The sequence below is a fragment of the Rissa tridactyla genome, chromosome 3 (genome assembly GCF_028500815.1).
Source record: "Rissa tridactyla isolate bRisTri1 chromosome 3, bRisTri1.patW.cur.20221130, whole genome shotgun sequence".
NCBI lineage: Eukaryota > Metazoa > Chordata > Aves > Charadriiformes > Laridae > Rissa > Rissa tridactyla.
Window position 1 is genome coordinate 9,304,708 of NC_071468.1, and position 27,964 is coordinate 9,332,671.

Here is a 27,964-nt window from a genome sequence, read left to right on the forward strand (position 1 = left end):
AGGAACTTTGCTGTGATTTGGAGAGACTGTGAAGAATTGAAACGTGGAAGGATTAAAGTTGAAACGCTTGTCTCAAATGTGTTCTCTGTCACAGGGGGATGATGAGAGCAAAGCTGTGGTTGGTGGTCGCATATAGTGCCAACTCCTAAAAACAAAAAAAACCCTCTGTTCCTTCAAAAGTTCAGAAAAACTTTTTTTTTTTTTTTTCCCCAGGGCTTATCTATGTTTGCTATCTTAATTATTTAGAAGGAGAGTGACTTAGAATAATCTAGTTAGCATATATTTATCTGTGTTGCTGTGCTGTGCAGGATCACTTCTTGCGTTTGACACCGCTGTATTTCTCAACTAGGGCAGAATAGCTAAAAAAAATATAAAATAATCCCTTATGTGCTGGAGCAGCCTAACAGTAGTAAGCCACCTGCTGTCAGTTACTGCCTTGAGGTCCTTCAGGGCAAAGGCAGCCGTCATCTGTGTCATCTCATGTTTTTACGGCTACCGAATTTTGAGTAATGTGATTTTTAGGAAATACCTCATTTGGAGTGGCGTAATGCTTCATTTTAAATTGATTAATGGTTTGAATGTTTTGAATCCAAAGTCTTATTTAACAGGAGAACTTTTCTTTTATGCTTAGACATGAAGAGACATGGGTGGGTTTTGTGTTGTTTTTTTTTTTTTTTTTTTTTTTTAATCAGGAATTTAAGAGTACAAATATTAGCAAAGTGCACTTTTCCTACTAAATGCAGCTGCAGCGGAAAGTAGTGGTTGTTACGTGACGATCAGTTACACATAGAGCGGCGTGGCTCTGAATTAGTACCACCTTGATCAGTGTGGTACTGGTGAATTACAACGGTCAATCTTCTCAAACTCTCCCTTTTGCTTTTGGGCTTTTTTTTGTTGTTGTTGTTGTTGCTTATTTCTTCTCAAACAGGTAACTTCTCTTCCAGGATATCTTAAATACTGTCATAAAGCACTGCCCACCTTGGTTTTTCTTCCTGGGCTTACCTGGCTTTACGATGCTGATCGGAGACTTCATTACGGCGGCGGCCAGGGTTCTGAGCACTGACGCGCTGGAGGTGAGTATGGCAATGCCCAGCACCCCCGTCCCCCGAGAGCGCGCGCTTGCTAACGAGGTTCGGATGTCTCCACTCTAACAGGTGTTGACTCATTAGTGCAATGTGAAACCGGGGCTCTTGGGGCAGATACCATGGCAGCTGATGTGTGAAATTGTGGGATAAGGTGACATAGTGGTATTGCGAAGGTGTTTCATCAAAAGGCCAAAGTGTGAGAAAGCATATCCCCGCTAATATCGCGGCACGGCTGGGCGCTAAAAGCAGGCCTTGGATTTCAGAATCTCCTTAGCTTTTTCTCAGTGAGCGAATATTGAAAATACGGAACTCTGCTGGTAATACAGAATTTCTTACTAAATATCAGCACTACTAGAACTGTGGCTCTAAACCATTAAATTAGCAAAGGAGAAGGAAAACAGCAAATGAATGATGTGGTGCCAAAATAAGGGTAAAGGTCTGGCAGTCCTGGGGAAAACAGGAAAGCTTTGTTGTACATGAAACACCGGTTCGGGGGAGCCCTTTCTGTCGGTTTTGGCCAAGTGCTTTTTACCGCTGCTCTTGACATTTGTGCGGCTGAGCGGGTGGCCCTGCACAGGGACGCAGCCCTCTCGTATTTCAGCGTGGCTGAAAGGGTGAGCCTAGCCGTGCTTTTTCCATTGTCCCTCAAAGAGTTTACAGCCATTAATTTTCTGACATCTCTCTGAAAAAACTGATCAGCCTGATCATTGATCCAAAGCTTAAAGTGCTAATAAGAAATGAAAACTCGGTGTTGAAACAAGACCCAATACCACCTTCTGTTTCTCCTACGCGCGCAAAACTTAGCGTGCGTTGTATTTTTCAACGTTACACAAGATTACGTAGCAGTACTTAATGCATTTATAGCTCATGCCGTGTTGCTTTTGATGGTTTTATTGAAGTAGGAATCTCTCTACGCATTTTTATGGTGTATACAGTCAGTTTTTGAGTGCATTGTGCTGTCCTTTGTGTCACGCAATCAGCTAATAGCAGTGCTAGATTAGTGCTTAAAACTCTCACTCAGCTTTTCATTAGGTTGGTCCGTATTTTTTATTGACACCAAACTGCTGGTAGCTGGATTGTGTAATGACAGAGGAGGTATTAAAAATGTAGAATATGCTTAGGAGCGGGGCCAGGTCCCCTGCTGGAGGAGAAGCTCGGCCTCAGAAAAAAGAGCAAGAGCAACACAGCAGCAAAAAGCACAGGCAAACAAGTGTCTTTAAGTCGCAGCTTTAATGCTGCTTTTGCTGTACTTGTGAAGGCAAAGCTACGGGGACATGTTCTTCAGGACACTTGCAATGTTGCATCGTGAATACAGCACATCTGGTATTTATGGTGACAGACACTAGCCTCGTAGCTTCTGCCACTTTCATAATTTTATGAAAAAAAGTTTTTTTGTTTTCTTTCATTAGGCTCCCCGTTCAGAAGCTCACACCATCCTTGGTTCTCTTGTCTGCTTTCCAAATATCTACCAAGAAATCCCACTCTTGCGGCCCATTTCAGAAGCCGGTGATATCATTGCAGGAACAGCAGATGTGAAGGTAAAATCACATCTTTTTAGTACATCCTTATGTAACCTAACATATTTTTACTAAAGAGTCACTTCATTTTTACCATGCACTTTTTAAAAATAAATAACCCCGTCCTCCTTCTCAAAACCCCACAGCTGCACACATTATATGTTCTTATTTGATAAGCATTGCTTTGCTTAACACGCACCATAAAATTAACAAAGCTTAGATGCTGCAAATTACATTTTTATTTTCAAGGAGAGTGAAATGGGTATGATCAACTGTGATGTCTTCCAGCCGGATGCCCGTCAAGTCAATTCATTAGATGATGGTGGTGGTATTATTTAAACTGTCCGTTCGTGGTATTTGTGTGTATTAGCTTGTCCTTTAAGAGATGTAGGGTATACATAAGGGGAAGATATTTTTCGCATTATTGGTATTACAGTATTATTAAGAAAATTCCCCATTCAGACAGAACCATCAACTTACATGAATGGTTTTTCCCTGAGAATCAATGTCAGCGGGACACCCCGAGACGTGAATTGTTTTGCTCGATGGGAAACTTTCTACTTTAAGGACCCTAAGAGCAATGCTCTTGGTGGGGGGAAAAATCACAAACACCATCCCGTAAAGACCCAACAAAGGTGACCTGGAGCATCACTGGCAGGGGAAACCTGTCCAAATGGCTGCCCTCACACGAGCCTCCGTTGCTTTTCAATAAACTTGAGGCACCGCGCTGATCCACCGCACAAAGTTAGGTAAAGCTGGGGAGGAGTCTACGAATTCCTCATGCGGCTTGAGAATGTAGAACCGGAGAGAATGCAAAACCCTTAGCACACCTGGCTCCCATTCTTGCTTTCGACATCAGGCCTCAGAGGGTTGTCGGAGGTGCGTTAAAACAGTCTCGATTTTAAAAGTGTCTTTTCTGTACTAAAAAATACACTAAATTTTTCAAAACATGGCTGGCTTAGAACTGAAACGCTATGGTTTGTATTATCAAGTGATCACCACTCATCATTAGTAAATACCCACCAACTCTGAAAGTGAATTGATTTCCATCTTGCTGCCTGTACGTGTTTTTAAGTTGATTGGATTTCTCCCTTGACAAGATAAAATTGGCCTGTAGTAAAAGTGGTTTAAGAATAGACTGAGAATTAAAGTTATTTCATTTGTAACCGTGTCAAAAATAAACAACTTTAAATAAAGTGGATGCATGAAAAAGGTGCTTATTCTAATTTATTTTGTTATTTTAGTGCTACCTCATAAATATTTTACTGAAGAACGCTACAGAAGAGCCAAGTGAAGCTGCAAGGTAAAATACCGAGTAGAAGAAAAAAAGGGGAAAGTCTTTTTCACCGCTGATTGTTTTTTTTTTTTTGGTGCTTGTACAGCTGAGTTGTTACCGCTGCCTTGTAGTACCCTTAGGACTACCCAACCTATTTGGATGGGTTATTCACTTGAGCCCTATTGAGATGAGGTTCACTTGGCACCCTGAAGGTGTTAACCTGTTGCGTGACCTGAGAGAAGAAAAAGAGAGGTTGCGTCTTTGTGCATTTCTTTCTTTTTTTTTTTTTTGATTTTTTTTTTTCCTAAATATTCTTCTAAAACTTCTGACAGAAGCGTTTTTTTCTTTTCAAAAAGATGCATAGCCATTTGTGGCCTTGGAGTTTGGATATGTGAAGAGCTAACGCAGTGCACAAACCATCCCCAAGTGAAGGAGGCAATCAATGTCATAGGTGTGACACTGAAGGTAGTATTATGACAGTCTCTGTAATCAATAAACGTTGTGTAAAAAAAAAAAAAGCTATTTTCAGGTTTTTTTAAATAGCTGCTGGTTATACAGAGCACAGTCTGCTGGTTTATCTTCTCATTGCTTAAAGCACTGACAGGATGCTGCTAACGCCCAACGGCTCGGGACTTTTTGCATAGTGTTAGCGGTGTGGCATTGGCCATCTTTGAAAAGATAGCTCCCAGTTCTGAACTCCTGCATTTAATTTAGTAACTCATTATGTTCAGTCAGCATGGTTCCTATCCTTATGGCTCCTGTGAAGTTGCCGAGGAGCATACGCACAGTTCTTCAGTGTCGCCAAAGTAATATCCTATAAAAAAAGTGCAAAATATTTGCAAAAATGGCATGTGATTATGTATCTGAAGACCCTTTCCACAACAGACCAGGTTAAGACTACATAAATAATGTCAAGCCTGCTGTTTCCTAATGCTGACAGCGTGATTTTGCAACATTAACATTCTTTATTGTTTGTATACGTACAACATAATTTAAAATACAGAAAAACTGAATGCATTGTATTGAATCCCGTTATTTTATTTGGCTTTTAATCATCTTTTCTTTTCTTCCAGTTTTCTAATAAACTGGTGGCTCAAGTAGCCTGTGATGTTCTTCAGCTGCTGGTTTCTTACTGGCAAAAGCTCCAGAAGTATGAATCCTCTCTGTCCAGAAAAATTACCGAAGTACGTCGGTTTCTTTAAAATGTTTGTATGGAAATCGTATGCAAAATTGTCTTAATTCCTTACCTGAGCTACTGTAACTGTGACTTTGTTATCTTTTTCTTTCTTCTGCAATTGTTGTTAGGAGGTGTACTTGCTGTAGTCCCAGGACCAGTGTACTTCTCTCATTTGTAGTGATTTATTTCCAAAATGCTCAGTAAGACTTTTTGTTTCACTTGGACGTTGATTTACAAGGGCAGTTAGACGCTCCTGCGAGAATTTAACCTTTTTCATACCCTGCTCGAATGAAGCTCATGCTCTGGCTTTATCGCGAAAGAAGTTAAATGTCTTTCTGGAATTTTGTTTATTTTAATGTAGATCCTCGTGGCCACTATTGCATTTCTTTTGCCGAGTGCTGAATACTCCTCTGTGGAAGCAGATAAAAAGGTACGTCACTGAAAAGAGCAGTCTCCGTTCTTTCTTTGTGCTGTTTGAGATGGTTACTAAATGAAGTCATTTGGAACCAGAGTCGTATTTTAAACTTTCAAAGTCATACCTTTAAGTTTGGGTGAATTTAAGAGAATAGATCTAAATGCTGTGTTACATGTTTCTGTTTAGTTTATCGTTTCACTGCTACTTTGCTTGTTGGATTGGTGTATGGCATTACCCATGAAAATGCTGCTGGAGCCGGTGTCTGCTGGTGTTCTTGAAGATCAACATACGTCCAAAGCTCCTCTACTGGACTATATTTACAGAGTGAGTATGAGGAATGAACATGATTTATTGCGTCAAGGTGGTTAAAGATGCCTTTCACAGATCGTGTTAGGCACAGAGGCATTTTAGCAAGCTGTGGAAAATCATGAATTCTTGCAGTGTGGGCAGATGAGAAGTTAAGAATGTAAAACGTTAAGACGATAAGATCAGAGATGCAGAATAGACAGAGGATGGTGAAGAGAGAAAGGTAAAATGCTTAAAACAATGAGCCAGGGAAAATAATCTTTGCATAAATATTTGAATTGTTTGAAGTGGGCTGTTAAAATACAAAGTAGGTCCTCAAGTGAGCTGTTAGAGTACAAAAGAAGCGCTGACGAAGAGCGTTATTTTAAAAAGGCTGTATTTAAACATACGTGTTTTCTGTCGTATGTCCTGGCTTTCACAACGTAAAAGTTACGGTGGGTCACTTCTCATTGAATGAGTTTAAGTGGGTGCTGTAATGTCCACTTTATGCAGCGTCACGCTTCTCTGCCTGCAGGTTCTGCACTGTTGCGTGAATGGCTCCAGCACGTATACCCAGCAAAGCCATTACGTGCTGAGTCTGGCGGATCTCTCGTCCAGCGATTACGACCCATTTTTGCGACTGGGGAATGTCAAGAGCTCTGAGCCAGCCCAGTGCCACTCCTCCACGGATTTGGGCAACCTGCTCACTGTCGCCGAGGGTAAGAGAGTTCACAGAGCGTGGTGAGGGACCAGCATGTCGGCGTTCAGCAGCTAGGAAACAAAGCTTTCCAGGTTACATTTCTTCCTTGAAAATGTGCTTCTCCTTACTGCACGTAGCGCTACCGCACGTTCCTTGAAAACGGGGCAGCGCCCTTTTTTTAAATTAATTGCAGTTGCCTCCGTAACAGGATGTTGGAGCTTGTTGCGGACATTGGTCTTTCACGAAGATCACAGGAGAAAGAACGTGACACTAAGGTGCTGTATAGCGAGAAATTTGTACAGAGGTAGGATAGACCGAGAAGCTGGTTTTGCCTTTGGTACTGCTTATAATTTACTATATAGAATTAAATTAGTGTATAGAGTTAAATTCAATAAATAAGATAAGCCTCAAATCAAACTTCTTTCATAAGCATGCAGACGCCCTTCTTGAATTTTTCAGTAGAAATGGCTCTGTTGCCATAGATAGTTTGCCTGTTCGGAGTGATTTGAGAAGAAGGTGTATGATTTGGAGCAAATTCTGCAGCTGCATAAATGTGCTATTCCTGACGATTTACAACCTACCTGGATCAAAAGTCAAAAGAGATTATTTGGATCTAGGAACGTTATGTTACTAACTTTTTAAAGTCAACTTTAAAGTACGCATCCAAACACGTGAAATAATTTTTCTCCAAGTGATTTACCTTAGAGATCATCTTTGTTTCAAACACTTGTTAAAAATAACATTTAAAATAATGGCTGTTCAACTATGAATTAAGTCCATTTCAAGTAATTTCATATATTAATTTGAATTCACTTATTTCTGTGGAAGAATTGAAAGTACAGATGCAATATGAAGTTGTGTGAGATAACGCTGGATTGGCAGTGGTACTTTAAAATAGTATTTTCAGGTTTTGATACTGTACTGTTTTTCAGTCCTGCAGCTTATTTTCTTTGGTTTTGCGTGCATGCTTTTAGTTTTAACAAAAAGGTTAAAACTATTAAAACCTGTTCTGCGCAGATTTCTTGCTGAGTAGGACGTGTTGTCCTAGAGCAGACAGATGAAGTTACGTAGCGGGTACACTTGTCATTTTAGGTAGAACGAGCTGTTTCTTATCTTGGATATGTTAGTGCCCTACAGGTTTTTTGGCTTGCCTTTTTTTTTTTTTTTTTTTTTTTTTTTTTTTTTTTTGAAAAAGATTAATTCAGAGACTTACTACTGGGAGATTCGGGAAAAGAATAAAGAGCCTTTTTTATGAGAGGAGGCTGAAGAATTTTGGCTTTTAAGGGCTAGCAAAAGAATGAAAAGGGATATACCTGTTTCAAAGTGCATTGGAAGGTATAAATACCAAGGAAAGAGAAAAACACTATAAACTAAAGAAAAATGGTTTTAAACGAACAAAAACTAGAAATTTGAAGGTTTCTGGCTATAAAAGGGGTAATATTCTGGAATAACGTTCCAGTAGGAGAAGAGGAGGCACAATGTCACTCAGAGCACGATTGATTTATACCTGATGTATTTGCCTGCACTGAGGGGAACATCTTGGGATCCAGGAGGTCACTTCCTGCCTCACACGACAAATTTTACCGCTGTGCCGCTAAAGATGGAGAAGTATTGGGTTTTAGTTGTATCTCTGGTTCACCTTCGCTGCTTGTACCCTGTCCCTCTCTTGCTATGATTGCTGTGGGGATGACTGTGGGAATCCAGGCGGTAAGGAGAAAAACCCCTTAACCTGCCAGGTGAAACAGCAGCGACAGCAGGTAGTGTGGGATCAGCGTGCAGGGCTTTTTGCGTGTTGTATGGAGGCCTGGATGTGACTAGCCTAAATGTCAAAGGGCGTGTGGTAAAATTAAAAAAAAAAAATAAATAAAAAAAAAAAGTGTGACAGGTAGAATGTCTTGGGAAGTGATTGTAAGTAGCTTCTTGAACAGGAAGGATTAGGAGGACAACTAAGGCAAGCTTCTGAAATATGACAGAAATTTGCAGATGCTCTTTTTAATTACCTCTTGCTGCTTTTGTTGATCTATTTTCTTTTCAATGATCATTTTAGAAAAAAGGAGGAGGAACTTAGAATTGATCCCTTTAACAGCGCGGATGGTTATGACTCACCTGGTGAATCACCTGAGCCACTACCCGCTCAGCGGAGGCCCTGCCATTCTCCACAGTCTCCTTAGTGAGAACCACGACAACTCCTACGTGGAGTCCTCAGAGCTGTCCTCGGAAGTCTTCCGGAGTCCCAACCTGCAGCTCTTTGTGTTTAATGACAGTACTCTTATATCTTACCTCCAAATCCCTGCAGAGAAGAAGACAGACACTGAACCACCAGCATCCCCCTCAGACGTAAGAGTGATTGTCAGAGATATCTCAGGGAAGTACTCTTGGGATGGCAGAATATTGTATGGACCTTTGGAGGGCTGCCTTCCACGGCAGAGCGCAACAAACGCGTTTGTGATCTCAGGCAACCCTGAACACCACTTTGTTTCCCAGAAGGACATTTCTCAGGTGGAAGAAGGAGAAGATGCTCTCGACCAACTGCTGGAAAAGATCGGTAACACCAGTCCTGAATGCCTTTTACATCCCCAGCGAAAGCTGAATGAGCCATCGCCACCACCCTTTGGTATGAGCTATGACCAAGAGAATGCAATCACTGAAGCCCTAATGAGGCAAAGTGCCCAGGAAAAAGAGTACATATTTAAATGCAGCTCGGACTTCAGTATGAAGGTGGCCCGTCAAGAAGAACCACGTCCTGCTGAACCTCAAGCGTCCTTTTATTTCTGTCGGCTGTTGCTAAATGACTTGGGAATGAACTCCTGGGATAGAAGGTAGGAAGAGAGGATTCAGAACATGCTTACCACACTCTTCTTACTTCTACCGCCAAATGCGTACACACTTAAGAAAGCGAGAATTAAATAGTTGCGTGGTAGTCAGAGCATACTTTTGAACTTTTACATATTCCTGCTTTGGTGATTATTTTAAATAGACATCTACAGACTGTTTATAATAATAATAATAAAAATCATGTGAGTCATGCTAATTTGATTCCCTTCTCTTAGGTATTTGAATGAGAAAAAACTGTGTCTGTACTATGTTGCATTTTCCTTCAAATCCTTTTTTCTTTTTTTTTATATATTCGTAGGAAAAGCTTTCATCTTCTTAAGAAAAATTCAAAATTACTGCGAGAACTGAAAAATCTGGACTCCCGCCAATGGTAGGTAATGTTTACTAAACACACGACTGATAAGGTTAGCCTTTTCAAAGAAAGGAGAAGTACATCACCAAAACCAAAAATTCATTAAAATGGCATGCGCTAGCAATACAAATATTTGTATGAGAAATGGATTGTTTGTTTCTAAAGAGTTCTGTAGTCTGAACCGACAAGCTATTTTCACTGGTATTATATACGTAGAATTCAAAATCGGTAGCAAATAATAAGACACAGCAACCTATTTCCTGTTTTCTTTAGCTGGGAGGGAAGAAGCTCCAAAATTTTTTTTTGTGACCTTGGCTCAACGCGCACAAAGAACTATTTTCTGCAGGATGATCCCTGCGTCAATAGCAGTATTTTAAGGGGTAATCTCCATACAACTAATCTACAGCCAGGTAGTGGCAGAATAGAGTTCTGAGTATTCTGTTTTATTTTGCGTTACTTGACATACAGCTATTTGAAAAATGTTTGCAGCGTTGCAGAGTTCTGATTTTCTTGTATCCCGACAATTTTCATACCAAATCCACTCAGTTAACCGTTTTCAAAGACGACAACCGTCAGCCTTGTAAAACTCAACACAAGCTCTGAAAGTCAATAATGCTTTTCTTTCTCTTATATCATCACCCTATAATTAAAATTCTGGAGGTCAAATTATACTCCCGTTAACACCTGGGCAATCTTACTGTCTTTGGCAAGGTTGCACAGATGTAAGCGATTAATTCTGTAATTGGAACTTGGTCATCAATTCTGGTGCATGGGAGGAATACATTGGCTCTGCTCTCTGAACTGTGGTGTTGCTGCAGTCTGGTAATGGGGAAAAAAATGGTGAAAATATATTCCTGCAACGGAAATTGAGTGATGTGTTTGTGGGCATAAAAGAAATGGACACGTAGAGTGCAACGGGGTCACCTGTTCTAGCTTTTGAGTGCGGGCGTTCTAACAAATAATTTTGAGCTAAAACTTCTTGAACTTTTGCTCCTTTTTATATCTAATTACAGCCGTGAAACTCACAAGATTGCGGTGTTTTACATTGCCGAAGGACAGGAGGACAAATGTTCAATACTGTCCAATGCAAGGGGAAGCCAGGCATATGAAGATTTTGTTGCTGGACTGGGCTGGGAGGTAATAGTCATAAATATAGGCAAGCTAACATACTCATCTGAAGACCTATGAAAATCAATGTAAGCCGGTTAAAATAGGTAAATGGAAACCAAACTGCTTCTATCACTGCAACTTTTTTAATTCTTAAAAAAAAAAAAAGGATACATTTAATACATACCAATATTTAGCAGTACTTAAAAGATCCCCTTTTTAGCAGAATTCTGTAAATCCACGTGCTACTTCTGGTTGAACGCATCCTTCCTGTTTCTGATGGACAGGCGGTGCTGCAGTGGACCTTTCTGCTTTTCTGCATCGTTAAGAGCTGTGGCATAATTTTACCTTAATTTTAAGCTACTTTTAGCTCTTCACATGGTCAGACCACTTACCCAGCCACGTGACTGCTTTATGAAGGACAAAAACATTTGGGTTTAGTTTGCGTTGTTGAAATGGTGTGCCAGTAACCTAAGTGACATGAACATTTATGTGTTTCGGAAACACCTAGTAGCTGCGTTTCAGGCTTAAGGATTTAAGTGACATAAGGTCTACAGGGAGAGGTAGCATCCTCAGTTAGGCTGACGCAGTTGGGAAAACAAACAAGCTTTTGGATGCTGGCTTGTTTTCAGGGAGGCGTTTCTTCTGAATGATTTCCTAGGATAATTTCTTCCAAGGTTTTTTCTCTTTGTACAAATCTTCAGTTTCTTTTTCAGTTCTTCTGATTTGCGTATCTTTTCTCTGCACTTTATTTCTTGCTGTGTATGCGTTGAATGGGCTTGCTAAGCCGTGCGTAGCCCTCAGAGCAGCGACACGTGGCAGAATGCTTTTGCTTCCTTGTTGTTTGCTGGAAGGAAGGTAAAATAGCCATATAGATAATGACTCAGTACCTCGTTAAGAGATGTTTACTTGTAGCAAATGTCGAATGCAGGAATGGGAAACAGACAGATCTAATGCCAAGATCACAAACCCATAAGGGAAGACTTCTCCTTCTCTGGGATGGCTACAGAATTCTAGAATGGTAAATTCACCAGGTCTTGGTATATAAATAAATCCTGATTATTCATTGGTCTATTCCAGTTTCTTCTAATTGTGACTTTCAATCAACCAGGTGGATCTTTCAACACATGGTGGGTTTATGGGTGGCCTGCAGCGCAATGGCAGCACAGGACAAACGGCACCCTATTATGCTACCTCGACCGTGGAAATCATTTTTCATGTGTCTACAAGAATGCCATCAGATTCAGATGATTCACTGACCAAAAAGGTAAATAATTTGCTGTGTATTTCGAAACGGTGTCTGTAGTCTTCCAAGTGCTTCAATTAAAGTTTAAACTGAAAACAGATTGTGCTGACTGGTCCTAGCAGGCCATCTTTGCTGTGCCACATGGTGCTCTGCAGCTAGATTATCTGAATTAAATGGCATCTAAATTCTGGATTCTGAAACACAATTAACATTTCCATGGTAGCCTCAAATACCTCCATTAGTAATAATATTAGCAATAATTTCATTTGTATGTTGTCTGCCTGCCAAAACTGTTGTAGTTTGGTAGAACAAAACAACGAAATGCGACATAATAAAACCTTACAGATGAATCGTCCAGCACGTAACGGAAAAGAAAAGAAGCGAAAGAGAAGTGACAAGCATAGTACCAAAAGCAGCCAGCTGATATTTAAAGCCATTATCCAGTTATTCACAATTCTGACAAGCAGACTCTGCTTCAAAGATGGCCAGAACCCAGCCCAAAATTTTGTTGGTATCAGTACTTAATCATTTGTCTTTCCTAACAAGGAGCGATTTGAGATTACGGTGCTTGCCAACTGCTGCTTAGAGTCAAAGAAGATTTTAGGTGCATACCAAATCTTTGCCTTTTTAATTAGGATTGGCAACTTGTCCTACATAGGCTGTTAATGTGCGTTAATAAGGCTACTACAGCCATCCAATCTACCATGTGATACTATTGTGCTCTGAAAATTATCTATAAATATGTCACTGGGTGATTGTATTTGTTGTCCAGCTAGTTTCAAAATAACATGTGCCTTTCCTCGAAATAAAAAGGTGGTATTTCTAATCACCAGTCCTGAAAACTTGCCCAGCATTTAATAGTAAAGCTAGATCCTTTCTTTTTTACTGTGATATCTGTCATTAAAAAATAAGTCAACAAAATCACACGTTTCTCTTTTTGTATGCAACTCGTTTTCTTTGTATTAGTGGATTTACATGACTACGGAAAAAAAATAATGTAATCTGAGTCCTTTAGGATAAAGAAGTAGGGCTGTGGTACGTATTAAGAGGCCGTACAGTCTCTGTCACTTTACCGAGGTAGGACTATCTGTATTTTTATTGTTCCTGTCCATTATTTATCTAGCTGCTAGTTAAAAACTCCAGTGATGAATGCTTTGCGGTTTCCCTAGGCAACGTATTCCTGTGCTCCACTTCTTGTACCATGAGAAAATTTCCTGTAGCATCTACTTTGTTTCAATTTAAGCCCATTTATCCTTATTCCATTCCACATGGATATGGAAAACAGATCATTTTGCAGCAAACTTATTAATGTTTGAGAACTGCTACCATGTCTTTCCCAGTCTTATTTTTCCTACGCAAATTCGTTGTTTAGTCTAATCTTCCCTGATAAGTCATAGCTCCTGGGTTTTATGGAAGGGTAGCAAAGGCAGTGAAATATCATTTAGCTGTTGAGTAATACATCATCTGCGAGAGGAGAGAGCACAGTCCGACAGAGCTACCACAAGGGGAAAAATAGGTTTTAATTGCAAACAGTCTATTTTACTAATTCTCCTAATTCCCACCCACGTTAAGGATTAACACAGACGTTGAGAGAGTCTGGTTATTCTATTTAATTGTCTTCCCTATGTTTGCTTTAAGAGAATTTCTTCTTTGTCAGACAGAAAAAGCAAAAGCATTTAGTAGTTGCCAGCCTCCAAGAAGCGCTAGGAAACAAGGCCAGCTCCAGTACGTATTATCCACAGAAAATACCACAAAGTAATTGCTTTAAGTCTTTAAAAAAAAAAAAAAAACCTACCTTGAATCTGCTATAGGAATGGAACCCTGCAGGGATCAAACTGTGTATTCCTGTAAAGAAGGACAAAGCTCTGAGCAACCTAATGGACCTCAGGAGCTGGCCCCGCTGTAAGCGGTGGGCTGGACCAGATGACTTCCAGAGGTCTTTTTTAACGTATAATCTTCCATGGTTCCGTGCTTCTGCACAGAACAGTTTGGTTTCATTTGACGTAGCTCTTTTGGAAGCAAGCATGTATTTCTGTGCAAATTAGCATAGACTTCTTACCAAATTTTACAAAACCGCAGCTAAGAGTGGAGGCAAGATGCATTTCGGAAGCACTGTAAACTTTCTGGAAGTCTGATAGTTCTCTAATTCTTTGAAAATGGTGATGGATGAACTAGCCTGCATTTGCAACCAGTGGTTTGAGCATGAGCGTATACCCAAACCATTTCTCAAAGACAATATTAAACATCCTGCAAGAACTCTTATAACCCTAAAAGTGTAAATTTCTTGAAATGTCACTTGTGAACCTTTGCTGCGGAGGCTATGCACTGAAATACGTGAAGGCAAGTACGTTGATGCTTTAGCAACAAAATTCCTCAGTCCACAGAAGTCCTGTGTTGATTTTGGCAGCCTTTGCGTGCGCAGACCACAACTGGGCTGTGTGCTTGAAAAGAAACTCGTGCCTGCCTCGCGACCTACTCTTAAACAAGAGGAAACTGTATTTATTTCCCCCACCTGTCGATACTGCAGTGCCTGGTTAACAGCATCGTGCTCAAACGCAGCTTTGCTTCCGAGACGGCGGCAACTCTCAAGATCGCCACAAGGATTTTAATGCTTCCCCTTTCTCACCGAACGGTTCGTGCATGCCGGGTTTATGCCCTCACCTCGGATTATGGGGCGGTATGTCCCGGTTAAAAAAAGATTCTCTTATATTTATTACTTGGTTCTACTAATGCTTCTTTTTCATAGCAGCGTGTGAGAGAAAAGCAGATTGCGATGCTGTCATTCAGGACCTGCTCCGTTTGAATGCTTGCTGTGATAGAACTCTGTATGGTGTTAGAGGACAATATTACCGGCAGGAGAAAATTTTAGCACGTTGCCAATCGGGCTGCAGTGAGGGCCACAACTTTTTCTCTTGCCTTCCCTGCGCTTCCATCAGATATCGCATGGATACTGTCTGGGATCTAAGGTCCCCCTTATCTCTGAAATCTTTATGGCGCTTCTGTGTTTTTTCTTCTGCTTATTTTGCCTACAGACAGGCAGAAAGAATTCAATACCAATCAGTGTGCTTGGCTCGCAAGCTCCGGAGCTGAACAGAAGGTCTTACCACCTGCTGGCCAAGGAAGTAGTACAGCAGGCCATAAATTCTGTGGGCTGGGGAATTAAGCAGATGCAGTAATTTTACTTAAATATGTTATTATGGTTCTTTATTTTTTCTGACCACAAGAGGATAAATTAATTTCTGGCATAAATTCACAAGAATAAGTGCACTCGCACTGAGGATGAACTTGGCCCCTTATTTTTGTGCAGTATAGTTGTAATTTGCAGTTTGTGTTCCTTTATTTGAAGTATATGATGACATATTATATTGCTCATTTGGGGGGTGGGTGGAGAAAGAGAATAACCTCTGCAAATAAGTCTTAGCCCTGAAAGAAATTTTTTTCTAATGGAATAATCAAAATTCAGCTGATACCTTTTGCTGCTGTAGGGTTCAGCATCGCTGGTTCTAAACTTTTTTTTATCTGGCTGCCTTGTGGCAAGAATGAAAATCAATCATAGTAACAGCATCCTACCGTCCCCTGTCTTGTTCTAGCTAAATTGTACCTAAGGGTTTAAAAATGAGCTGCAAAAATTTTAAGTGATTTATTCCATCTTCTCTATTGTCATAGCAGAACTTTTTCCGATTCAGAAATCTGGTTGCAACCCCATACTGAACTCTTGCTCCTTCGCTGCAGAAATTTGTTAGCTAGAGCTAGATTAGATTTTTAGCAGCTAATCTAACTGCTGTAGGGGTTTGCAAAGTGGGGACAGAGCTGTGCTATTGGATTTGTCCAATTCATTTGACTCCAGGACTATAATTGCACTTATGTCTTACAAGGCTTTTATAGCCTAGGGCTGGCGAGCAGCAGAAAAACAAATTGGCAGTGATACAGTAAGAGTGAAAGGGAATGAAAGGCACACATTATCAGTCTCCAGGCAGCACTGTTCTGGCAGGAAGTTTCTCGGTTAATTTACAAATAAAACTTAGATTTTAGGATGGGTACACTGTCAGCCAGACAATGGGGATGTCAGGCCTGACTGTTACTTAGCAAAAGTAGCAGCCATGCCTCCCCAAAAGCAGAAATTCTTCAGTCAAACAGACGACTCCTCTCTGGAGCCAGCTGGCTGCGTAATGCAATTAGCAGGGAAAGGAGGTCAGGCCATTAGGTGTGTACCGTGACCAGTGTCAGCGGCGGCGTGTTGCCTGGCAGGCAGCGTGCAGCCCAGCCCCGGCGAAGCGGGGGAGCCCAGAAAACTATTTGCTCAGGCGCAGGGGAGCGCGGGCGCTCGGCGAGCCTCCCAGCTCAGCCTCCCAGCCCCGGCCTGCCCGCCCGCGCCCCGACGCCCGCGTTGGGGCTGAGGAAAGGCAGGCCAGATGTGATCAACGACGGCGTGACGCGCGTCAGAAGCTGTACGCTGACCCAGCTTCCAGGCGCCCTCGCTGTGCCTGAGCGCGTGCAGCCGACAACGTGTATGTTTCGTTCGTGTTGGGTAAAACCGCCCTTATGTGCGGGCTAAAGGTTCGTGCGGCGTCAGCTCTCACCTCGGGGAGCAGAAGCCGTTGCCATTTCACGAGCTGCCTTCCCTGGGCGTTTGTAGAGAGATCATTCAAGTCGGCAATAAACCTAGGAAATCTGGCTGCTTGCAGTTGAGCTGTTCTGTTGTTTGGTTTTGCTTCTTAATAGACACCTTATTTCATGGCTGCTTTGGGATTTTTATTATTTTTTTTAATGTATTCTTTTCTCGCCCCTAAACTGCATGGAGAGCATGGCACGGGACTCCCGCTCCAAATGCATCGTCTTTGTTGCTTTGGACCTTTAAGCAAAACTTGTTTATGTCCTTCTCAGGGTACTGAGCCCACCCCACAGCTTAGATTTTGAGCGAGCGATAGAGGAAAACAGCAGCTGGTTTGTTGTCACTGATAAGATTATTATAATAATTTTTTTTTATCCGTGAAATGATCTTTCAAGAACAAATATTATTGGTTAATACCAATTTTATTCTTGTAACATTATACTGTATAAACGCCATGATTAAGAACGTATGACTTCAAAACACTGGCAGGTAGTAACTCAAGCTTTAAAAAGAGTTACTTGCCATGTGCTGAGGATCGTAGCAACGGTAGTAATTTATGATCCCGCCACGTTCGCATGATTTGGAGCTCGTGGCCATCGCGTCCTGTCTCAAACAAGCACAGCGAGCATTGGTTGATCTACCTGCTCCCTGTTAACTGAATTTTGTTCTCTTGGGTGTGATGTAGGTACACGGTGTTTTGGGATGCTTCGGTATGAAAAGTATTGATTATTATCAGAACAGTTCCATGTGATTTAAAAAGGGTTTCTTAGGCGGTCTTTGGCTACGCTTTGATTACTGGTTTTATAGTGATGTGCACTGTTTATCACTCCAAAAGGCCCAGGAGGCAAGGCAGTACAGAGCCTTTTCTTCAGGGTTTGTTTTTGTAGAGAGAAGAACGGCGTTCAGTTTGTGAATTGCCCTGCGCAACTGGACGATTGCATCACCTTACAGAATTCTGTTTCCGTATTTATTTGCTTTTTTTTTTTTTTTTTTTTTTTTTTTTTTTTTTTTTTTTTTAAAAGCAGAGGTCGCTAAACACCACCGTTGTGGGCTTCCTCTGTGTCGCGAAGCTAGTGCCAGAACTCGCTTCTGGTATCAGGACGCGTTGGGTTCAGCCTGATAAATCGCGGGCACTGCTTACAAATACGTCGCCGTTGGGCTGCTCTGAATACAGCTGGCGTGAGCTGGGCCCTTCCTCCGCGCAGCTTTCACAGAAAATTACAGCTCAGCTTCGGCCGTGTGCGAAATAGCCTCGCCAAACGCTTAGATCCGCAGTGTGGGTAACCTGTTGTGCACAAAGTCGTGCAGCCGGATGGATTGTTGCTTTTCTAAGACTGAACTTGACGTCTTGCTTTCAGTCGTTCTTGAAGGCGATCCAGCTGCATTTGTTCGCAGAAAGTGAAATCAGGATTTTGTCATCCATATAAATTGCTGCTCAGTTCTGCGCGCATCAGTCTGCCCTATGATGTTATCAACATAAGTATTTTCCGCGATGTTGCTTTATTTTTTACTGAGCGATTAAGAAAACGTAAGAGAATTGCACGGAGGTCAGGATGACCAGGAGAACAGCAATTTTCACTGGTTTTTGTACAAGTAAGAAGCTCCAGTAATAGTATTGTTAATGTTTCCACGTTTTTATGGGATACAAGTGGTTTATATTTCCTCCAAACAGAACAAAAAATGTCTTTTATTCATAGGTGCAAATAAAATAAAACCATCATCTGTTTCATTAAAAACAAACTGAAAATCAGAGCCATTCTATGAACTTAGTTTTATTTTACTCTGCTAGAGTATAAGCTGTAAGTAAAGCTCATAGGCTTTAACTTTTTTTTTATTTTTGTAATGTATCATGCTTTTGCATGTTTCCTCCTACAACTAGGGTACAGTTTGCCACCCAGTCCTGTGGGAGTGAAATCCTTCTACTTTTAAAGGCGCTGCCTGGTTCTGAAGAAGGAAAATTCAGTGGTACAACGTATGCTGATAACAAGGCGTGTGGAGATGACTTAGTTGTTATGTACCGATGAAAATCGCTACCTTTTTCTTTCCTTCCCCCCCCGCGCCCCCTCCCTGCCTCGCACAGAGACAGTGAAGAAGGCAGAGAGCTACGTTTTGGCTTCTTTGTTAGGTCTATTGTGCACATTGTTCCAGGGGCTAGCACCAAATTGGGGGGGTGGTCTTTTAAGCTTTAAGTGGGACTTAAATTCTCTTTACGCTTTGGGCTGGCATTCTGCATGTGGATTAAATTTTAACTTTAAAGCTTACAGTCGAAACTATTGTGCGTAGCTTGTACGTGATTGCCAAATACTTCTTGCCATCTGTTAGATCACCTCCAGTTCCGCCCATAACAAAGCAAACACCCAGGCTTTCAGATGTGTTTTGCGTATGTCACGTTTAAATTTTATCCATGTTCTATGCGACTCTGTTCCAAACAAAAAAAGTAACTCCCACAGTATTTCCTGTTCTTCTCTTAATTCACATCGCCCGAGATATTTTGCTTACGTTTTCAAACAAAAGTCCTCTCCAGACAGAGTTGGCAAGGAGATATTTAATATAATAAATTTAGTAATAGTGGTTCACGATGGAAAGTTTCTTGACATCCTGAGTCAAGGCATTTCATATTTCTGAGACGGCTACGTTATTTTAGCTGGAATATGATGTTCTGTTGGTTACTGTTTTGTTCTAGTAATTCAGATTTCCATCTTAAATTTTTGTAGGTAACGTACATTTACATATTGTGCTAATGGCTAGTTTGATAATTACTTAATTAAGCCATCAGACAACAGTGCTTTCTGAATGAAGCAAATCATTTAGCTGATCTTTTCATGAGCAACTGGAGAAAAACAGTATTTAAACTTTTTCTGTAATGAAATATTTCTACTATTGAACATTGTAATTCAATTTGTAAGCCGTGACCCCTCATAAACTGTTGTTATCGCTCTGATTAATAAAGAGCCAATTTGCTGTTGCAGCTTCGTCACTTGGGAAATGATGAGGTTCACATCGTCTGGTCTGAACACACCAGGAACTACCGCAGGGGCATTATACCAACAGATTTTGGAGATGTTTTAATTGTTATTTATCCAATGAAGAATCACATGTTTTTCATAGAGATCATGAAGAAACCGGAGGTATGTTTTGACTGCTTTATTGGGTCTATCACGTGTGTTATGCAAGTGAGCAACAGTTTTGTTCCTTAAATACAGCTCAGTGGTTTAGAGTTCAGGTTTGTTTGTTTTTTTTTTTTCCAGCAATTACAAAATATAGTCTGTCCATCTCAGTTTAAAACTATGCTGAGCAATGAGCTTTTATTTTAAAACTAGAATTACTAATGGTGATTGAAATGCCTACCGATTCATTTTATAGTCATGCTTAGCGCTTGAAATAAGAAATATTTCAAAATTCTCAACCCATAGGAATTACTTTTCAAAGAACGATGTTATAATCCTTGTGAATTTCCCACGTGAGGCAAGGGAAGCAAACTAATAAAGATTTAAGTTCCTCAGTTGCTATTAATTCAGCCCATACGGCTTGGTTACTGTGGTACATATGGTACCGCGCATAGCCTTACATGTTTTTGGGACCCTCATCGTAATCTGACTCAACAGGATGAGGTAGGCATTGGCTATCCTTACATCAAACAAAGTATTGGAGGTTTAGTGTTTTCTGTTTAAATCATTGTTATGCAACCGCGTTTTAGTTTTGGTTTGTGGTTTGTTTTTTGTTTTGTTTTTTTTTTTTAAATAATGGATTCTTTCCTTTGAAAACCGTCAGAGATGTGTGCGTATGTACATATGTGTATAGGTTTAAAAAACCCCTCCTTTAATAAATGCTCTTCTGATACATTATGGATGCAAAAATGTATATTTTAATATACTTTATGAAAGTAATCAGTGTGATAAATACCATTTCCTTTACATGAGGGACAATATTTGTCCAAAAGAATAAACCAGCTGTGGAATAATGCATACATCAGATGTCATATTTACCGGCTGTACCCAATATTTTTCCAGTTGTGCATGACAGAGCTAGGATATGTTAACAACCAGTGGTTGACCAGGAGACATTTCAAACTTGAAATTTTTTTTATAAATTGAAATAGCGGGCTTTTTTCCTACGCTCGCTTTTGAGGTCTGTGATTTACTTCTTGGGAATTTTAGCTCTTAAGGTTCCGTCAGGAAGATGCGAATTTAGCGTTATGAACAGGCTTGAAAATTCTGTGAACCAATCGCGAAAAGCTATGTCATCTTCCATATTAGTCAAAAATACCCAGCGGGCAGAAAGAATAATAGCTAACTGGAAATTTAGTGTTATCCCTACATTTAAAGTACAAACCATTACAATGTAATAAAATTAATCCAGACATTTCCAGGGCAAGTGTGGCTGACCTTTTGTTCACCAGCTACTGACCCCAGGGTGAATGAAAGAGGCTTGCAGAGAGAAATGTCTGTTGTTTGGCTTCAGTCCCTGGTATTTAAATTGCATTCCCTAATCAAATGAAAAGGCTGTCCTCTCTATCAGGTTACAGAATCCATGGCAACATTTGGCCTTTTATATACATAATGTTAGCCTTTTTGTTTGCATCTAAGTAGAGACACCTGGAGCAATGTTAACATTAACCGATTTAGCATTAATAGCTTCATTATATAAGAATTTCTGATCAGATAGCTGTTACTTTTGTTATATTGCTTCAGCTTGTATTGTTTTCATTTTTTATCTCCCTGCTTGGCAACCGGGCAATGATTTGCAAATTTTTTTTGTCTTGATTAATTAAGCAATATAATTATCAGGAACCGTGATGCAGTCTTTGCTCGACAAAGCTTCTGAGGGAAGACAATAGTAAGTCTGTTAGTGTGAATGCATTCCACGCGTCACAGATGCATGAGGATATTCTGAACAATGAGACGAAAAGCTGCCTGCAAAAGAGGACAAAGAATGCCAGGCAGACTCTACACACTGCACATACCGCCAGGGACATACTGCGGGTTCCCTGGGACACAGATGCCTCGTTAGATTGCAGCTAGTCATCAGAGATTAATTCTCAGCCATTTGGTACAATAATTTACCCATTCCCCACTCTTTTAACTAGTGCTGCTTGCTATAGAGGGGAAGTCTTTGTGCTCAAAAGGTTTATTTAACCTTGCCTACTTTTACTGCGTGCAACAGAAATAATTATTTTTTTTCTTGGAAATTGTAATGAAGCAGGTGTTTGCAGTGGGCTGAATATTAATTTTTCTTTCATGGGTAACTTGCAATGACATTTGGACTACTCAGGGAAGGGGATATTTCCCTTTATTCTTTTAATTTGATTCCTGTCAAACCATAATATATATTTTTTTTGTAACCGTTCAAAACACTGTTTTCCTCAAATGGGTATTTAATACCAACTTACAGAAAAGTGCTGAGCAGGGAGCGCGTCCCCTGTGCATTCAGTTGGTCTCTGCCCTCGAACTCCTCGTTAAAGCAGAGCCCCCTGTACAGATGGAAGCTGACGATATGCGAGTTCCATTGACTTTAATGACCCTCGTCATGGCCGGTAGATCTGCTCGGGAATTAATAATTCCGAGCTTTGTGTCCGGGTGGGCGTACGGTCCGGTTGCGTGCTCCTCGTGTGGCAGCGGGCTCCGCGGACCCCGAGCCGGCCGGGGAGCGGCGAGGGCTGCGCTGATGCCCGAAGGCAGGGCAGCGACGCCGGCGCGGGTCTGCACATCACGCATCGGAAAGCCATCGACCAGCCTGGGGAAATACTCTTCTTGGTTCTCTTTCCTGTGGGTTACGCTTGTTTTCCTTTGGTACTGTAAAACTAGTCGCTCTCCTACAAAGTCACTTCCATCCTTTGCGTTATTTTCTTTTTCCATCTGCCAGCGTATGCCAACTTTGGGTGGTGAAAAACGCGTACTTTTTGACAAAACGTGTGGCGTGGGACGCAGTTGTTGAAGTAATCTGTTTGATTATTTGAAACACGCTGGGGAAAAAAGCACATTTCCAAATGAAAGGCACTCCGAAGAGCACCCGCTGCACTCGTACCTCTGCACTGTGGGGCCGGAGTTCAGGGATGCTGAGGACGGCTCCCGGTTTTTCAGGTCCAGCTTGAATTAGCCTACTTTTCTGTTTAAAAGGAGCTTTAGAGTAAAGTACGATTTGTTGGAGCTTGACTATTAAGCTTTCAGAGAAAACAATTATTAAACAGTTTGTTTTAAAACGTCGGACAGGTTGGAGATATTTTTGATAAATTTGCTGGAGGGTGCCCACAAAGATCTTATTTTTTTTAAAATGTGAGTGTATGTCTACATGTGTATGTATTTATATACACGTGTATATAAGGTGTATAAAATATACACACCTTGTCTATATTTTAAGTACATAAATTCTGTAATACCGTGTTAAGAAAATCTGCCGCACTCCCCAGACTCCAGGTGGTTTTGAAACAGTGAAAGAAAGTCCTGGAAGCAAAAAATTGCTTGTCAGAAAGCCTGAGAATGAATTTCCCCATACAGTAGCATATGTAAGTGCTAATCTGACTTAAAATATCTGGTATTTGTATGTTGGTATGATTTTAACACTCGTACGTACTTAACCTCCTTGTTTGCACTTATATGAAAACACAGTTTTAAACTTTTTTCTCCTTTTGTCAACACCTGTACAAAGAGCGTGTGTTCCAGATTTCACTTATTAATGCTACTGCTTAAAGAGGAAAAACTTGATGCTCTAGAACATTATCATTTAGGTGGCACAGGTTTTTTTCCTGTCACCTTTCTTTCCAGCCGCCTAGACAGTAACGCTAGCATAAAAAAATAAAAACAGGCAAAACCACTATGGAAACATTTTACACTATTCTGCTTTTTTGGGGGTGGGTAATTATTTTAAGTAAAGGAATGACAAAATAACTCTGTGAAAAGACAGCTGTCATTTGCAGATGTTATATTAAAACCAAATTTCTTCTGTAATTCATTGCCACTTCTAATTAGAGGAATTCCCTGGATGCAGGGGATTTATATTATTCCCTTTGTCCATTTATTGAATGACTGTCACAGTCACCCACAAGCAGTTACAGAAGAATAATAGAGGGTATTTATTTATGTGATAAGCCTCTGTACAGATGGAAAAAATCCATAGCTTAAATATTGATAATTGCTGCTAGCTTCTGTTTAGGGTTTTGAGTCGGGCTTTTGTGGTTGTTTTTTTGTTGGTGGTTTTTTTTTTTTTTCCCATTTGAGTTTCTGAAAGGGAAGTGAGTTTGACTACTTGTAACTACTAAAATTTAGTATGTGTTTAAACATTAGGTTAGTGGTTGGACTCGATGATCTTAAAGGTCCCTCCCAACCTAGACGATCTACGAGTAAAATTTTCTGAGTTTGACATGGCCAAGTCCGTTACGTGTGTGCCATTTTCACTTTTATACTCCTTTGCCTAGCACAGCCTTTCTCTGAAGAGCCACGTGTCACTAAATGACGTTACATGGTGATTTCATTTGGAGGTAACCCTGAAGGAACGGTGTTTTAACCCCTTGACGTGCTATGCTGGGATAGACCTGTTTGTGCCTGTCCCGGCCGCGTTCACAGGGAACTGCCTCTGAGAGGTGGTGGTTTTTTGCCATCTCCTCTGCTTTCCACACACCTCGTTATCTTGGATCAGCTCAAATTTTATATATCTATCTATATTTTTTTTAATTTTTTTTTTCCTTCAGTGAAGTCTATGGAAGGAGATTAGAGAGGATTAGCTGAAACAAATACTTCTTTGCAAAAACTCCTGCCAATGTCGGATTCGGCCAGTAAATCAGGGTCTCCTTGTTGGGATGCAAGACAGAAAACAGCTCTTAATATCTACTCAAAATGGGGTATCGATTTCGACTTCATAGATGAATTTTGTTTATACGCATAACAAGCTCATGTTTACAGAGTTGAATATTCTGTGAAACGTGTGTATGCATGTAAAGTATGCTGATGGCAAGTATGGAAGATTTAAAAACTTCAAAAAATCGGGGGATTAATATCACACTGGAAGTTTCAGTGTGGAAAACGATGTGGTCGTACCATTTGTATGGCAAAACAATGTACTGGTCTTTTATAGTGGGTCTGACGCTTAGTATTGCAAACGTCAATAATCCAATGCAATACGGAGTATGCTGTGCTGGCAAAGGTGCCACCCAGCTGACCGTGCTGACCTGGCTGGTGATGGCCCTGCGGCTACAGCCCGTGGAGGTGGTCTGTTTCTGTGGTGGTCTGCTGTCCTTGGAGGAGTCTCCTTGTGCCCATGATCTAGAGAGGAGACCTAGAGCAAGCTAACACTTGTAACGTAACCGAGTAGCTCCACTTTCCAGAGTGGGGCAGCGTGAAACTTGTCCCCCTGCCCCTTGCCTCCCTCGCGCCTTTCTCAAGCAGCAGTTGTCTTGCCCGGAAAGTCCCCCGGGAGTCAGGCATGTTGCTTCTGGAACTTCTGTTGGAAGTTGCTCCCGTGCTCTACGTGAACCTTTCGGCCTCCGTTGGCTCAGCTTCACCTGCGTTGTTTTTATTTTGGGGTTCACAGGTGCCATTTTTTGGTCCTCTCTTCGATGGCGCGATCGTGACTGCAAAGCTGCTGCCAAGCCTCATATGTGCCACGTGCATCAATGCCAGCAGAGCCGTCAAGTCCCTCATCCCACTCTACCAGAGCTTGTATCCTTTCCTCTTGCTGGGGCAAGGCTCCCCTTAGTGTAGGGTTCTGACTTCTGAACGTTCTTCTGCAGAGAGGTAAGCTTTAGTGAAAATCCTTGCCACGCGATTTTACTGGAAAAGGTCAAAGCTTTCTTCACATCAAGCTCAATGTTTTCGGTCGCTCACACCCAGTTGCCGTCTAGCGTTTGAAAAACAGGATCGTAACATCACAAGAGGGTTCTCACCAGCAGCTTCAGACAGACTCGCTGGTGGTGGGCTTGGACTTAACGCTGATGCTTTGAACTGTAAGTAATGATAATACTAAATTTTCTTGGGCGCTAATAGAAGTTACCTACAGCGTGTATTGGACTAACACGCAAAGCTCAGTCGCGTTCGTATGTTATTCAAAGAAGTAGTCCAATTGACTTGACTTGGACTCGTTACATTAATGAGACAGATGGGATTTGGCCTCAGATACGGATGTTTCTGTTCCTAAATTCCAGTTTCATTCCAGCGATGTCTGTATTTGGGCATTTTCAGAACATATTTTCTAACAGTTGCTGGAAGATAACTAGATGGTACGCCTCTCCGTTAGAGAAATTGTGGCACAGGCTTTTATTCTTTGTAATATACAGACCAACTGGTTTTCACTTGTTCTAGGATTTTCTCATAATACCATAATTATGGTAGAAACATTTTATAGCTTGTTTTTGTTAATCATATCACTTATTTCAGGACCAACCCTCGCTGTGTTTTCTTTGGGGAGCTTTCGATTTGAGTGCGTTTCTAAACGGATGACTTTGAGAAAGAGTTTGTAAGTGAAATGTTTTGATCTTTGAAAGGACGTTGATGAATTGTTTTGAAACACAGATTTTTAAAACACAAAATATCCTCAAAATACTGTGTGGTTTTTTTGTTTTTTTTTTTAAAGAAAAGGCTAAATTTTATCCAGTATACTTTGCAAAAGTCATCAGAAATGAATAATAGCATTGTGGTTAAATAAATTTGGATTTCATGGACTTCATTGTGTACCCGTTTTACAACAAAGACAGTTGGTGGTTGTCGCGTAAGCAGTTGAATGCAATACCTGAGCTGCAAAACTGCGGCAGTACCTAACAAATGGCTCAAAACTTGCCAAGTTTTCCACTTTTGTTTGATGAGAGAAATGTAGCTAATTACTGAAATTCTTCTATGCAGAATTCAGCTGAATCCATCTGCTTCTATAGTCAATGTGTAATAATAGAATAGTAGCGTGGTAAAATTAACGTAAGTAACAGCAGTTACAAGAACGAGGAGCTCCTGTTGCCTCTTATCGCTTTCCCCGCACCTCGCTCCCGGTCGGAGTCCTCTGATTCCCGATCCTGCTCATCTTTTGGCTTTCAACATTTCGTAAGCGAGCAGCTCTCACTGGCCTGCTGTGCTCCTGCTTTCCGGCAGGGTCTCTCTCCGGGTCCCTCCTTGTCCCCGGGGGAACACGAGCAGCACAGATATGATAGCGCATGCCGCTTCTCAGCATATGTTTGAGGTCTAGCTGAAACAGCATCTGTCCCCGGATTCTTTTCTGCCCTTTTTTGTGCCTGCTTTTGCACCAACGATATCTGTAGTGAATCAACTGCCGCTTGTCTGTGCGATAAATGAAAGTGGATTGAGAAACTGAAACTGGACAAAGGTGATGTGGTCAGGATGACACTGGGGTGGGAGAGAAAGCGATCCATAACTTTTACTGTAGATAATAAAACACTTAGGTATACCAAAATTCCTAATGAGGCAGAAATTGGAACGTAAACGTATAGATGTGTGAAGGCGGTGTTTGAACCTGTCCGATGCAGTAACGCTGCTTCATCGCTCCCAGAGGGTGCCGTACGCTCTGCCCTGGTGTTCGCTTTGCTAACTGCGACGAGGAGAACAGGAGGAAAGCAGACCCGGCAATTTAAACAGCAAATGAAGGAGTTTATAACTTTGTCAAACAGGAGGTGAAAGTAACTCAAAGGTGAAATAACTCAAAAACACCTCAACGGAAGGGAGAAATGAAAAGCGGTAATCCTGGAACAGTAACGGATGATATCTGGCAGCACGTTAGATGTAACCGTGCAGTAATGAGTGCAGGAAAGCTGGTGTACGGCGGAGCTGAGGGGTGGTCTGCCGCTTATGTCTGTCATACAGGTCGTGTTAAAAGTCAGCATCCATGATAAGGGTTAGTAGCTAAAAATGTCCCCGATTCAAGTGTGGCTAGAAATTGATTGAACGCCGCTTCTGGTGGAAATGGTTCAGTGGCAATAAGAGCACCGAGTCCACGGCGCTTGTGTTGGAGCAGCGGCAGGGTGCGGAATACCTGCTGGGACCCTGCTCCAAGCGGAGCAAGGGGCCTGATCCTGGCTGCCGCCTTGGAAGGTGGTTGTGGTGCCTGCGGGAAGCGCTGCCTGCCCGGGGTCGCGTGCCGGGGAGCTGGGGCAGCATCTTGCCAGCAGTGACAGCTGAAGTCACTTGTTGGAAAGTCTGTAAACTCCGGTTACAGCTGCACTTGTCAGGGGCTTTAAGGGAAGTGTAATCAGCCACAGAGATTAATTTGCATCTCAATTAGGAAAGAGTCAGGAGGAAGCATAGGGTCTGTTGCTGGAAGGTTGTGGAAGAAATCTCATCAGGCACAAAAGGCTCCCAAGACTCGGTGCTCCAGCGAGTGGAGGACAATATCCGAGTCCGGTTTCCATGGGGACCAGGACCGCAGAG

The 27,964-nt window shown here is 41.4% G+C and overlaps 1 protein-coding gene across 3 annotated transcripts in view; it reads left to right on the forward strand.

Annotated features, from left to right (window-relative positions):
* Window positions 1-27,964, forward strand: part of RALGAPA2 (Ral GTPase activating protein catalytic subunit alpha 2) — a 140,549-nt gene that overhangs the window by 63,181 nt on the left and 49,404 nt on the right. For all 3 annotated transcript variants that reach the window (XR_008465735.1, XR_008465736.1, XM_054197043.1), the window contains exons 25-38: window positions 945-1,073; window positions 2,495-2,623; window positions 3,847-3,905; window positions 4,235-4,343; window positions 4,952-5,062; window positions 5,417-5,485; window positions 5,657-5,794; window positions 6,291-6,474; window positions 8,503-9,274; window positions 9,589-9,660; window positions 10,656-10,779; window positions 11,861-12,016; window positions 19,577-19,735; window positions 25,131-25,258. Coding sequence is in view for 1 of the 3 variants with exons in the window: in XM_054197043.1 (XP_054053018.1) it covers window positions 945-1,073; window positions 2,495-2,623; window positions 3,847-3,905; window positions 4,235-4,343; window positions 4,952-5,062; window positions 5,417-5,485; window positions 5,657-5,794; window positions 6,291-6,474; window positions 8,503-9,274; window positions 9,589-9,660; window positions 10,656-10,779; window positions 11,861-12,016; window positions 19,577-19,735; window positions 25,131-25,258 (2,339 nt within the window). In the remaining 2 variants the exon portion in view is untranslated. The remainder of the gene's footprint in view (window positions 1-944; window positions 1,074-2,494; window positions 2,624-3,846; window positions 3,906-4,234; window positions 4,344-4,951; window positions 5,063-5,416; window positions 5,486-5,656; window positions 5,795-6,290; window positions 6,475-8,502; window positions 9,275-9,588; window positions 9,661-10,655; window positions 10,780-11,860; window positions 12,017-19,576; window positions 19,736-25,130; window positions 25,259-27,964) is intronic.